Source organism: Anopheles coluzzii, chromosome 3 (genome assembly GCF_943734685.1).
Source record: "Anopheles coluzzii chromosome 3, AcolN3, whole genome shotgun sequence".
NCBI classification, from domain to species: domain Eukaryota; kingdom Metazoa; phylum Arthropoda; class Insecta; order Diptera; family Culicidae; genus Anopheles; species Anopheles coluzzii.
In genome coordinates, this window is record NC_064671.1 from 86,259,334 (window position 1) to 86,273,369 (window position 14,036).

At 47.7% G+C, this 14,036-nt stretch overlaps 1 protein-coding gene across 16 annotated transcripts in view; it reads right to left on the reverse strand.

The window, feature by feature from the left end:
- Positions 1 to 14,036, reverse strand: part of LOC120955935 (venom metalloproteinase 3) — a 90,488-nt gene that overhangs the window by 39,982 nt on the left and 36,470 nt on the right. For all 16 annotated transcript variants that reach the window (XM_040377188.2, XM_040377185.2, XM_049609150.1 and 13 more), the window contains exon 5: positions 5,863 to 5,964. In XM_040377188.2, the coding sequence (XP_040233122.2) occupies positions 5,863 to 5,964 (102 nt within the window). The remainder of the gene's footprint in view (positions 1 to 5,862; positions 5,965 to 14,036) is intronic.

Genomic DNA, 14,036 nt, shown 5'->3' on the forward strand with positions numbered 1-14,036 from the left:
TATCCATCTGTAGTCGTCAGATTAGTATAACGATCTGAAAAATCGTAATCTACAATTACAGAGAGCAACAAATGCAATTCCACTTTGTCATTTGAAACCTACCGACCGACATTTACAGCAAACATTGTGCTGAGTCTAGCCATGCAATATTGAAAGCCGTAGGCTCTAAACGCTCTCAGCAGCTTCTCATGCTCATCAACTGATGGTAACGATAAAGGTGATAGAACAATAATAATGATTTCATTAGAGCGTGCTTTGCGTGTACTGTATGGAATTTTGATGAGCTGTTTTTCTGCTCTACCCGCAGTAATCAAGATCTTGATCGCAGTGACTTCCTTAGTAGTAAAGGCCAACAAATCGTAATCGTACATCTTAGCCAACCAGCCTCGCCAGCAGTCACGCATTAAGCATTGCTATTAAGTTATCACTCTAGAGATCAATATATTCACATTCCCTGCGATACTACACAACCTCTAAGCCATTGGTGTCGTATCTATATAGGCCTTCCCTGGAGTGACTCGTACACACTGCCTACATTTTAATAGCAACCTATTAACCGAAGCCGAATACATCTATTTCCAGCACCATTAGCGGATGTGGTTCAATGTCGCGTAGCGTATTTTCGTTGCTACAAACTTGGAAGTGGCCAATTTGTGCCTTTCGCCCCCACACAGACTCTTGGGAAGGCGTCTTCAGCTCTTCCGAGAATATGATGGATGGGCTTTCGATAGCGAAAGAGAAACGAATAAAACGAAAGCAACAAAAAAGATCAAGCGCGCAGACACGAAACGAGATCCTCGCACGCAGATACAAAACGGCGACGACACACAAAAGCCACCCGACATTGACCTCTATTCGGCGCACCGCCGCAACCTGGCCAGTACGCCCCGAGTTCGGTATGCGCGAGTATGTGCGCCCATATCGGAACGGGGGAATCGATTTCACTTTCATTTCGACATCAATGCCGCAGGGAGGAACCCACAGTGGTACCATTCGGTTCGCCTCTTCACGTCTCTCTCTCTCTCTCTTTCTCTCTCTCTCTCTCTCTCACCCCTTCAAACCTCAAGTGGACAGTCACACTCTAGGAGCACTTAAGCGAGGTCTGCAAGGGGTGGAAGAAAGCGAATAAAAATGAAAATAAAACATAAACCGTGCATGAAAAACTCCCGGAACCGGTTCCCCGATAGGCGCTAGGAGGCTCTGTCATCGGAAGGATTGAAGGATATCCTCCCGGTTCGGTGGAAGGGGAAGCGCATGATCGTACGATTATTATTTTTAGCCCGCAAGTTAGCCGGTCGGTTATTTCATTTTAAATGATTTATTAATATGCTTTAAACAAAACAGGAAAAAAGGCGAAGAAAACGCTGCCCAGCTAAATGGCCTGCACGGCGGTTACGCGCTGCAGGAAGTGCAGGAAATGAACCATTAAAGGATCGGATAGCACTTTATAGCGCACGATGGGCCCCATTTGATTGCATCGTTGCATTACGCCGCTCCATTATCTGAAGGTTCTCGCCTCGGTCCTTGAAGATCGATTATCGATGCAAGAAAAGAAGAGAGAAAAAAGGGGCAAAGAGCCAAGAGCGGCAAGAACTTACAGGATGACGGTGGCCTTGCCGGCCTTAATCTCCGGATCCTGCGTTATTGCAAAGGATTGAGACCCGGTAGGAAAGCCTTCGGCGTCGTTTCGGAAAGGAGAGCTTCGCAAGCGACAAGATAGACCACACTCCGGCACCGCCACCACCAACACACAACAATTGATCATAATTGGCACGTCGAAAAACGTCAAGTGAAGGTGAACCTGCTGCGGCGGATGATCGTCGCCCCGTTGGTGGAGATGAGCGTAGAGAATGGGATGGTACGCACCACGCCACCGACCCACAAATCTGACAACCGCAAAGAATCGACCCGCGCAATCGGGCGAAGTTCAACCCCATGGCGGTTCGTCGGCAATATCGTTTTTGCATCGCCGTACGGCAACCGACACTCGCCTCAATGTCAATGTGGGAAGGAAGATGTCTGGCTGCTCTTGAAATAGTGGCGAACATCCCTGGGTCACCACCACCGTCACCACCGGTGGGGTCATCACGCGTTGGGGTCACGGAAGTACTTTGTGCGACTTCCGCGTTTTGCCTTCTTCTTGTTTATCGCAGTAGAGAGTCTTTTGGGCAAAAAGGGCCGTCTTCCTGCGGAAAGACGCACTGCGCAGTGCGGTGTGCGTGTGTACTTGAGCGGCACCTTAAGAGGAACAATTTTTCTCAATTTGATTTCCATTATTATAAATATGCCGCAGCTACCAACAATTAGCACTTGTTCGCAATAGCATCAACAAAAGCGGCTTGAAGCTTCCTGCTTGCTGGATTAGTCCGATGCGTATTGTTGTTGTTTTCCGAGCCCTGTCAATTATTGTTCTGTTGCCGACCGAAATAGTGCCCTTCATTGCGCAATTGTAGCCAGACAAAAGGGCACACGCTCAAGGGTCACTCGAAAAAAAAAAGAAGGTAATTTGATTCCGTTCTGTTTTTCTTCGGAAAAGGTTATCAGGCGCTTTTGTGTTACGGCTGACGGCCCTTGTTGTGGTGGATTAAGATGGATTGTTTCGCTATTGACACCTGCTCCCGGGGCCGGGCAGATTAACCCAAACAAGGAGTCGCGCAATCCGCTCGGAAGGGCAAATTAAGATGTTTTTGTTTGCCGTTGCCGGAGGATTTGTTTGCTGCGTCAACAAGAAGGTTTGAGCTTCTCAAAGGGTCTTTTTTTGGGTATTTAGTGTCTAAGTAATCTATTTCTTAGTACTTCAACTACTAGAAGCTCTTACGTTATCTTCTAAAGACACTTTACACTGCATTGGCAATCCAAAGCGTCCTTCAATCGATCGGTTCAACGCTCGGTGTGCAATCGGGAGGGAAATTAGGGTCAAAGTCAAACCCAACCCACCATATTGGAAGCATCGATTGGGCAAAATTTGGGTATCGTGTTGCCCAAATCGATTTTGCCGCTCGGTAAGGGTGCGTCGTCACCTCATGTGATGCATTTGCAGCCTCAAATTGGCCACCCCCCATGTGTCTCACTCGCTGCAGGACTTCACCGGCACCACACCACAATTGTTAACACTCTCTACTCTTTCTTTCACGCCCCAAGACCTTGACCACACCTCTTTTTTCGGTGGATTTTGGTGGTGCCACCGGTGCGTTTAGAGGCCGTATTTTTTCGGGCCAGCCGATAATTACCACCCAGTATGTACAAATTCGTGCAGGCCAATTAGCATACCGGCGGGCCGGGTGCGGGGTTGCAATGGCTCGGCTCTGACAACATGTGCGTTTTTGTGTGTGAAAATAATGTCATGGACCCAAGCGTTTGTACTGAACCACATCCTCTCCTATGCAATTGCGTTTGCGTACACGAGAGACTTCAACGCAAGAGAAGCGGGTAACATGTGAAACCGAATATGAATCATCTTTCTATTGGCAATTCGCTTTCCGCACTCTTATCTGAAGCAATATGCCTTTTCATCGAATTCCATCGAAATACACTCCCCGGTCCTATGCTTATTATTTTTCACCTTAACCGTAATCGCTTCTTTTCACCCGATTCAGCCAGCTCCTTTCCCTTGCTTGGATTCCATTAAAAAAATGGCAGATGAAGATGTTTTGCCAGTCCTTGAATCGTACCCGATGCATGTGCCTATGTGGCTGGGAATCTATCTGGCCCCCACGGTGTCATTCGGCACGATCTTTGAATATTCATCACGTTTCGCCCATCACGCGTCGATCTAAGCGCGGCAGCAGCGCAGGTAAACATTCCCCATCGACAGCTCACCGGCAATGCGCACTGGGTCGCAATGTGCATAAATGTGAATGTATTTAACGGTTTATTTCCTGTTTTTGTGTACATGTCGCCATTCCCTCGCCCTGCTGGAGCGGACGGGACAGTTTGATAGACGAGAAAATTATTTATTAAAAAAGAAGCGTCCAGTCACACGGTTGCTTTAATTGAAAGGTATATAATTTTAAACTGATGTTAACTGCTGTCGCTCGAAGCGTCAAACGCGTATTTATTTGCTTTGAGCTATTGATATTGTAATAAAAGACGTGATTATAGTGCAAAGCTTGTACTTGTGCGGTCGTGCAACAGGATTTTAAATTTGAAACGGGCATTTTAATGTAACAAAGTCTAGGGCTAATAGCGAAAAGCTTTTTAAAGTGTAATTTGTTTTGTTGAAAGCCTTTCAAATTATTATTGATAATGTAATTTTGATAGATCCCTTCTTTTGTAGCGTCTTCACGGTGTTTCCTCTTCAAATGAAATATTTTAAACATAATTCCAATCTACGAAGCATAAACATTTGTTGATGCAGTTTAAAATAATTTACCTCAGCAAAGCAATGCAGTGAAAGTGGCTGTGCCACGCGACTGCTCAATACATTATTCAGCGCGACTCACTGTTACGTGCACCAATCTCTTCTGGCCGGTGTGCGACGTAATCGTTGCACGTGAGTGATTTTAAATCTATTTGTTTCATTTAAAATGCTCAAAATCAACCCCGTCTGTGGCGATAATGCTTTCGAAAGCCTACCCCAAAACAGTCCCATCTCGTTTATCATCATTTACAGCCTTAACGAGCCGGGACGCCAGCCGCTAAGTGAGAGAAATATGTGTACGAATTTATTATCGACACGCAAACTCGCGCGCCACCGTGTTCCATTAATCAACGTTTACTCCACCGAAAGGGAAATGAGACAGTCGTTACGCGACCCTGAGGTCAGCCAATGTCAACGGCGGGCGAGAAGAAGGAAAGCATGGCGCTGGCAATTGGCAAACGAGGCAGTCCTCATCCCCTCATCCGGCGCATAGAAGGATGCAATTAATCATATGTCGCTTCCCCGACGTATTGTCCATAATGCATAATGCGCGATGCAGTCGGGCCGCTTATCTTGTGCTCGGTCAAAGAAATGTGAGCCCTGGCGAAGCCATTCTCAGTGCATTGGGGCTTGCGGTCGAAGGTCAGATGCAACGCCGACTCAACCGTTTGTAAGTCCCGTGCCATCCCAAGTCATCGTCATACAGTGCCGCTAAACGGTTCACCTTTGCAGACCTATCCCAGCTTTCGGCACGATAAATTACTTCATCAAAGGGTACATCCCCAGCCCGAAAACACGTAATCATGACACCCGCCCTTGAGAGACATCCGATCGATCCATTATCCGTTCGGAGGATCGAAGCGCTAAAGAATCGCTAGTTCCGGGGCGGTCAGCAGTATAATTTGTAGTTTCACACGCACCGCAACGGAGGTAATTGCCGCGATGGGAAGTTGAGTGAAATAATATAGAAAAAAAGGTCGGCCAACATTTTGTACACACCGTCCCGGAAAGACCGACTACTTGGTCCGAACTATTAGGTCAAGGATACGTTTTGGTGGATCGTTTGCAGGCGATGCGCGTGAGAATTGTTTGGAAGTCTCGAGCGGACCACCGTTTCACGTTTCACCGCGAGCGGACCAACGTTGGGTTGGGCGATTTCGTGAGTCAGTTGGGGCTTTCTGCTGCTCCGGTTTGATTATGATCTGCAGCTTGGAGGCTGTTTCACGACACACAAATCAACTCGAGCGAAACAAGAGACACTATGATATAACGCACTAAGAGCTCTGTATTGTGGTTTCAAATAGACCGGCGAAGCCATTAGAGTTGGAAGCGTTGAGACGATGTTGAGCTAAATTATAGCAATCTAAGCGCTCCATTACCAAATGTACCAATCGTGAAGACTACAATTGGTGGCGAGCACTAGACAAATGGAGGGCTCGTTAACCCAATAGTCATCGGTTTTCATTACAGAATGACGAGTCGAGTCGAAACGTAATACTCACCATCATTAGATCTCCACTTTCCAGATGCTTTCGCATCAGCACTGCCGCCATGTTTCCCTCATCCTGATAGATGTCGCCGAAAGAGTCGGCTGGTTCTGGGTCCTGCAAATAAACGTACAAGAATAAACAGTGATTAGTTAATGTCATATGGGATTGAACAAGACTCGCTGAAATATGATCGGCTATTTGAGCTTTGATCCCTTGCCCGCTTGCAGAATTCACCATTCCAATCAATCACGCAGCGTTCGAGAAGACAAACCTCCTCTCCAATGAAGGAAGACGATTCTATCAACGCTGAGCATGACAGATCATGGCACAGTGGCGTACTGGCTGACGTAATAGTGCAAACTCCCTAGAAACCAATCAACTGCAGGGTAACCTTTCCCGGGGCGAAAGCATCGACAAGATGCATTGACAGCTCGAGCTCTTTCTCAAACAACCCAACAGTCGTTCAATCGTTATTGCGTAACACCGTGCATGATCCTCCGAGACTTCTTGGGTTTCATTCAAAAGAAGGGCAAATCATGCACACCATGCACACTGAAGTTAGCTGAAGTTACATTTATGATGTCCACGGTCGCATAAAGTAAACGAAACTGGCGGACAACACGGGAGATGCCGGAGTCGGTTCCTGGCAGCTCAATGACATCGGAAATATCTCGTTCGAGGGCGCTGGGTAATTCGAAACGGTTGACTGAGTGACTGACTTCTGTTAAGAGCTAGTTGGCCACAATACAAGATATAGAGATCTGGCGACCCGTCATTTGGTCAGTGTGACTTTTGTGCGGAGTTTTGTGATGTACGTTTGACGTCAGCGAGCTTTTTGTGTAGCGGCAAACGATATAACGTGAAGGACCATCAAGAGATGTTTTATACCCCAAACCTTGCAAAGCGTGGCATTAATTTTGAGTCTAATTTGTAAAATTAATTTAAACAAGATAACAAGACATATGTTGGTTATACGTAAGGGCATTACCCTGTGTGACGTACTTAGAATCGTCTGGGTTCTATGGCTCGCTGAATACGCGTCATAAAATTAATGTAGCACGCACAGAACCGTAACTTAAAATAACGTCTTTACCAAACGAATGACAAAAACTTACAATAATTTTCCAATTCCAACTCGACTGATAACATTCCTTCTGTACATACAATTAGAGAGTCTCTTAAAGCTCTCCAATGGTTTCAGATGACTAACAACCCAGTAGCAATTGAATTACTTTGTGTGATGTAGACTTCCGAGAGAAAGCTTGTTATGTCTCCAGCAAGACTTCAGTGAACCGAATTTCTCAATCCAAACCCCTTTAAATGGAGCCTCTCCCACAACAATGCATCATTCAAATGAAACATTTCACTTTTTGCAATATTCCGATCTGTCGAACCGTCCGTCTGTCTGTCTGTCAATTCCTTCTTCTCCATTTCAAATGCTTCATCGTTAAATTCGTACCTTGAAGTAACTCTCGCTACATTTCATTTGAAGCGCCGGTCAAACTTTGTAACATCGGCGCAACGATCGGTCCAGTCATACGGCAGCACGTCTTCCGCCTGTTAGCCCATATGACAGGCCACCAACAAAGCGCTCCGGTGTGTCCACATCCGAGGCCTGTCAAAGTCAGCCTCGGGATCAGCTGTGAACTTGACATTTCTCGTCGTCTCGCAACGCGCGCTATCCAATGAACCATTTTTCCACCGCGATTGGCGGCAAATTGTTTGCGCAGGTCGTGTCGGAACGGAACTAACGGAGGGCATTAATGGGCTTCCGGGGAGCCAGGGGCGGGAGTGAGTCCAAAAGGTGTGCGGGGGGATGATAATTATCCGCCTCTCTCGCAGAGACCGGGCGCACGTCTATCGACGTAACATTTGTATCAACAATTGAACTGCCTTTTTACTGCCTGGTTGGGTAGGGTTGAAGTGTAACGAAAATCGTGACCGCGGCTCAGATTCCTGTCCAAAGCATCTCAACTCTTCAGCTCTCGAGATAGGCACTAGTATGACGGGTTTGGAGCCAATTAGATGCAAACCGAAGCTTACTTTTTGGCAGTTGGTCGGATTAGCGTACTGTAGGTTCCAGTGTTTCAGTGCGTTTTGCTATCGGAAAATGTTCAAACGAAACCCACTTTACGTGCATTGCATACATTTCATCTCCATTCCAGTGCTGTAACATACCAACCTCAATGAGGGGGCCCCGTATAGCTGGCGGCAACCGTGGCCCAGCAGATCTCCATTTAGCTACCTTTCCCATAATGGTTACCCATGAGAAAAAAAAAAAACAACAACCGTTGACGCACCTGCACCGCAGGTATGAAAACGGCCTTTTACTTTCTTCCCACTTGCAAAAACCAGTACTTCCAACCATTCCACTACTTCCGCAAATAACAAAATCTGCTTCCCTCGCCCTCATTGCCAACGGAACCAACGGTACACGGCACGGCACTAGTGGCCGGGAATTGCAGAATGTTATGGCTATGGTACACTTTCGTTTTTCCTCCGAAACGTGAATGATGCTGGCAGCAAACGAAGCTTGCCACCTTGCCATAGACTCATCACAGCTCTTCCGGTTTTGTCGGAGCGGTATTGGATGGGAATGAGCAGAGTGGGCTACCGATATGGCTCCGGCGTGTATTTTTTTTTTTACTTCCCGCACAGTCGGAAGACTTCCCTGCAAGCGCATGTTACCGCATCGTGAGAGTTTCCACCACGCGACCCAGCCTCAGCAGTAGTAGCACCACCACTACCAGGCTCTGTTGTGTAAAACAAAACCCCCTCAAATAGACTCGAGCGACTAATTTGTGTGAGCACGAACCGGAATAACAAGAAAGCCAGAGAGAGAGATACAAAACTGTCAATCTTCACAACCTGTGTGTGCGTGTTTCTGGAAATAGGGCTTTAGTATACCCAGCATTGTTTTGTCGCTCAGTTGGGGCTTTATCGCTTCTGATTTGTGGTTATGGAACGATTTAGCACACGCGCGCTGTGACACTTTAGGAGTACGGTAGTAATAGGTTCGGCCAATAAAAGCCTGATAATACAGTTTACCTCTTGCAGATGCTTATCTTGCACCATTACAGATACTTATCGTGCGTGACACATTAACACATTCTTATCAGCCGCTGGCTGATCAACTGCTGCGTAGTGTCATTCTAGGTGCGATTATTAAGCACCCGGTACCTAAAATTAGTGTCCAGTTCAATTTCCATAACATATTGTTGCATGTCCTGTTGACATTACTGCCACAGGAATGTAGCTAGTGTGTTTTTTAACCATCGCTTACTACCTGTCAACAGCTGTTCCAGATTAACCGCCCTATCTACCACACCACCGTACACGTTCAGGTGGGTTGGGGGTATCTGTAATTAACCACCGTATTACGTGGTCGCAAGAACAAGGAAACCAAACTACTGTATCACCTATATCACCGCAGCTGAGTTACTGAGGCTCAGTCTCTGGCTCGAGAAGTGTGCCGCAGTTCATCGCCAGCGATACGGCCGGAGGTGGTGCTTTCGTGTGGGCAGCAGCTATTGACATTGACCGGTGTTGGTGGTATGTGCCGGACCGGGTGGGATAATAGCATGTAGCACCAATTCCGTTTCAATGTCGGCCATTTTTAAGTAGCGCGTGTGTCACTTTGATGTTCTACGGAGGCAACACCGTGGTGTTGTGGGCTTTAAGCTTCCCCCCCGTAAGGCATCGTTCAATCGTTCTGCCCCGAAGCCTGAGATCTCATATCTACAAGCTACGTTGCTGTGCGTTATGTAACTCCAGCCAAACTAGAACCTCGGGCACTTCCCATTCTAATCGGTTCTGATTTCTACCCTGCGGACCGGACGAAAGAATGTTCAAATTGCTGTTGTTTGTTTCACTCATGGAATCCATCAATCATTACGTCTTGCCGGTGCTATTTTCAGGCCCTCGGGGCTCGAGCAGGCTATCCCTGGAAGGGAACATTATCTCGTAGCTTGAGACACGAAAGCATTTTTTGCATGGCACCCACGCGATATCTTGCCAGCGTGCAAGTCATTCGGGACTGGAATATCGGTACTGATCCGTGATCCTTCAGTACGTACATGATACATTATAGGATTATGGATTATCAGGTGACGGGAGATTGTGGTAGCAAATCTTGTAGCTACCACCCTCTTACTCAGGCTGTCCTCTAATCGTTACTATCGGAAGCGTTTGCCTTGGCCGAGAGAGAGAGTTACAAGGTAGACGCGGTGGTTAGCAAGCGTCCTTCAAGGTCTTTGGGATCTCCCGGGCACAATGTTGGCTTGCGTCTTGAGAGTGCCATTCTTTGGCTCCAATATCCTTTGGCACCTGTTTTGAAGTGCTGATTCTTTCCGCTTCTCCTCCGCACACACATACACACACACCCACCGGGTGGAACTCCTCGGCACTTGCGCAAAAGCACCAGCTCAAGCGATTGATTTATGAGCAATTCTATTCAATTCTCTAGCGAGCTTGGCCAACGTTTGAATGGGCAAGAAAAATGGCAAACCTGTTCTATCGGGCGTTTCCTAGCGCTAGGGTAGGGGGGAAGCGGTGTACTTACTCACATTCTAGTGGCGTATTTCAAGTGCTAAGGTCACCGCAACTCCAGCAAACTCCGAAGTCCAAGACCAGAGAATCAAGTCAAGAGCGTTGAGAAGCACAGCAGCGGACCGTGCTGTGGTGGTGTGTGGAGACGTTGGACATTGGATACCGGGTCGCAAGGACGTATGTGGGAATCGTGCATTATTTATGGATGCACGCACGGTTTGGACCGCCCCATCGAGCTGCCATTAGGAATGCTGTCGCGCAGAACACGCTTAATGGACGACAAGATCCAGCCCGGGCTGGCCTGCTGCCACATTGACACCTTTCCACATCGGCTTCCACACCGGAACGGGGGGGATTCTAGCGCCCGCTGCCGGATCTACTGTTTGAAAATCGATTGCAAAAGCATTTTATTGTCACCCATAGTGCAGGGGCCCTCTGTTTAAACTCTTTTCTTTTGTGTAGACCCCATTGGGACATACAATGTGTTGTGGCAGTCGACAAAGGTCTGCTGGGGCAGGTAGGCGCTGCCGTCATAAGTACACACCGCGCAGAACCAAACGAAACGGAACCGATTTCGGAACACAACTCAATCATGCGTGAATGCGGTCCGACGATAGCTGGAGCCTTGGAATAGAGGAGAATGCTTCTGCAACCCTTCGAAACCCTGTGTTGCATGTCATTAGGCCACCGGCGGTAGCTCGATTCAGACCGTTGAGTTGTATTTATTAACGGTCGTATTACCGCCAACCAGGCAAGAGGTAATGTATGTTTTTGGCGCTTGCTAATAATGTTTGCTTGTATGTTGTTGTTGGCGCTTGCAAATGCCCTTTAGAGTGGGATTGGAAAGTTGTTCAAGTTGTCTCCGTAGGAAGCGAACCTTCACAGTGGGGCGATTGAAAATGTCTCATGTCGTTTATAGAGTACTGCTGGATGACTGTGTCCTATGCAAATTATGAATGACGTTAGTCATGGTCTATTTCCCCTTTTCAGAGGATCTTAAAATTGATTTAAATGCATCTGGAGACCATTCAAGCGATGGTGCTTTGTGTTGTAGATCTTGAGCAGATGTGTCCATACACTGGATCAGACATCATGTCCTAGGTTAACATTTCAAATGTTATTGTTGAAAGTTGAATGCAACCTTGCGGGAAATTAATCGCACTCATAAAACCGCCCCATATAATAGACAGCTTAACAACAGTCATCTCCAGATTGATGACAGCCCCCGACACCTGCCGTCCTAGCGGTCCAAAACTAATGTCCTCAAAACGGAAGACAAGGCCGTCGATACCTCCGGCTCATAATTTCGTCTTCAGCAAAGCTGGGAAAACATCACCGCCGTGTCGCGTGTGTCGCGTGAACGGAAGGTTACAATCCATCATTATGTGACACGGACACGCGTGCGCAGCGCAGAATCTCGCCCCTACTAACACGCCCGGGCCATTCATTTTCGTTAGCATCTTGACCACTGCCGCACCGTTTGAACTGAATTTGATTTGAGATTTTTAATCTGCCGACATCCATCAAACGGGCATCAGCCGCGCACGAGTGACAATCGACGTCAGAGCGAGGCGTCTTTAGGAGCTTCTTCTCACCTGCTTCCAAGTCCTTGGCCAGACCAAATCATCTCGTTTCGGACTTCACTGCCTGATGAAGATTGATGTCGACGATGGGATTAACTAAAGCGAGAGTGAGAGAAACACACAGACACACGTACACAGACAACCCGGAAAGAAAATTGGCTGACTCGAGGACGAACTTGATTTGCCAGTCCCCTCTGGGAATGCCAACCTTGCATCCGTGTCCGTTAAGAAAACCGGAATCGGGCGACCTATCTCGTTCTTCTTCTTGTGCCGTCCGCCTGAGTGTGTGTCGAGCGGGGGAAAATTGGATCAACCATCTGCAACGGGGCGCGTGAGATGGTCGATTTACTTTTGCTTTCCGCGTCAACCATCGACGCAGACCAGATGAGACTACGCCGGCGCGATTACGAAAGCGAATGGTGCGCTGCGCGATTATGACATCGAGCCACGGAAGGTTTAGTGTTTCTGCTTTCTGATGAGGGAATATGTGTGTGTGTTTGTGTATGGTTTTGTTGCTTCCTTTGCTTCCTTCTTCCGCCGGGTGCAGCAGCAGCCATATTTGGAGTGTCCGGCGTGGAATGTGTGTTTCCTCACGCTGGCTTACTGGCACATAACCACCAAGGGTGGCCCTTTTCCCAAGGTGTATCTTGTTTCGAACAGCTCTATAAGCATTGGAAGGTACCCAAGTGTCCCATTGACATATTCCATGACAGGGAATAGGAAACGTTACTAGCTACATGACGGTGAGACATGTGTTTTTTTGTGTTTGGTCTTCCCCCAACGACTTGGCGATCAATTGGAATTTGGGATTATGTCACTTGTTGCAGGCTTTTAATTATGGAATACTGTACATGGCCATGACGTTTTTCAATATTTAATCATTAAGCAATACGGTGAGCGCCAATAGCGTTCCTTTTTTGTTGGAACACACATTATAGACTGCTTTTCTCCCCCAAACATATCAGATGTCACCTTGGAGCATAATCCGGACGTACGGAAAACACACGGAAATTAAAGATCATTATCTGCCCATTATTGAAGCTTCGGCGTTCGGTGACCAAACGCGGGCCTTAGCCAAGACCCAATCTCCAAGCTACCCAGCTTACATAAGGGTCGGAAAAACGCCACCGATCGGAACTGAAGCCCTCCGCTTCCGCTCGGCCACACCGGCGATGGCACCATTTTTTCCCTCCATTTTCATTTCTCTTTTTTTTTTAATTTCAATTGCCCCATAAAAATGGTGTGCCATAAAAACGTAACACGGCTCCGTCCGCAGCGTGCTCAATGGTTCGATCGGATGGAACGGTTTTTATGCGGCCAAACGATCCTCACTCGCATTAGACGACGGCTGGAGGATGAATGCTTGCCCGCTCCCTGTGCAGAGCGGCGACATAATACTGCCTTATTAACGAGCCCCCCTCCATAGAGCCCACTCTGGTAAGGGCTCGATGCGCGGGGCGTCTAAGTACAGGGAAAAGGCGAACCAGTCGCACGGCGGAAGTGTGTTACTATGGGCAGCAAAATAAATTGCTCCACGAAATGCGGACCAGGGAACGCGGGAACTCGGAAATCGGACGTGCAAAACCCTGCCGGGTCGCGGCAGAAAAAACGGGTGTCCAAGAGTGGTGTCCAGAAGTGGCACTTCATGTTCATGCTGCTTAAACAGCAAAACACGGTGTAGAGCTTAACGAGCAGCTTGCGACAGCAGCCACAGTGTCCACGTCCACGATTGCTGGAAGCGCAAGCCAAACACTTGCCAATCTTTCCACCGAACCACCATCAACACCGTTTCAATCAGAGGCAAGTGCAAAATTTATGACAAATCTCCATTCCGCGTTCATCATCGCACTTGTCAAGATGGCGCAAACTGATAGCACGCTGGTTGCCGGCGGTCGTACGGTCCAAATAAGGTTTGGTACCACCACCACCCCGCAGAGCGGGTTCACTTATCCACCAGGATCAGCGCCTGCGTAAGTGAATGTCATCGACCACACAAGACAAACGCACACCTTTTCGTGGTGTGTCTGTGCGATCGATTGTTTCCGGGGGGTGGTG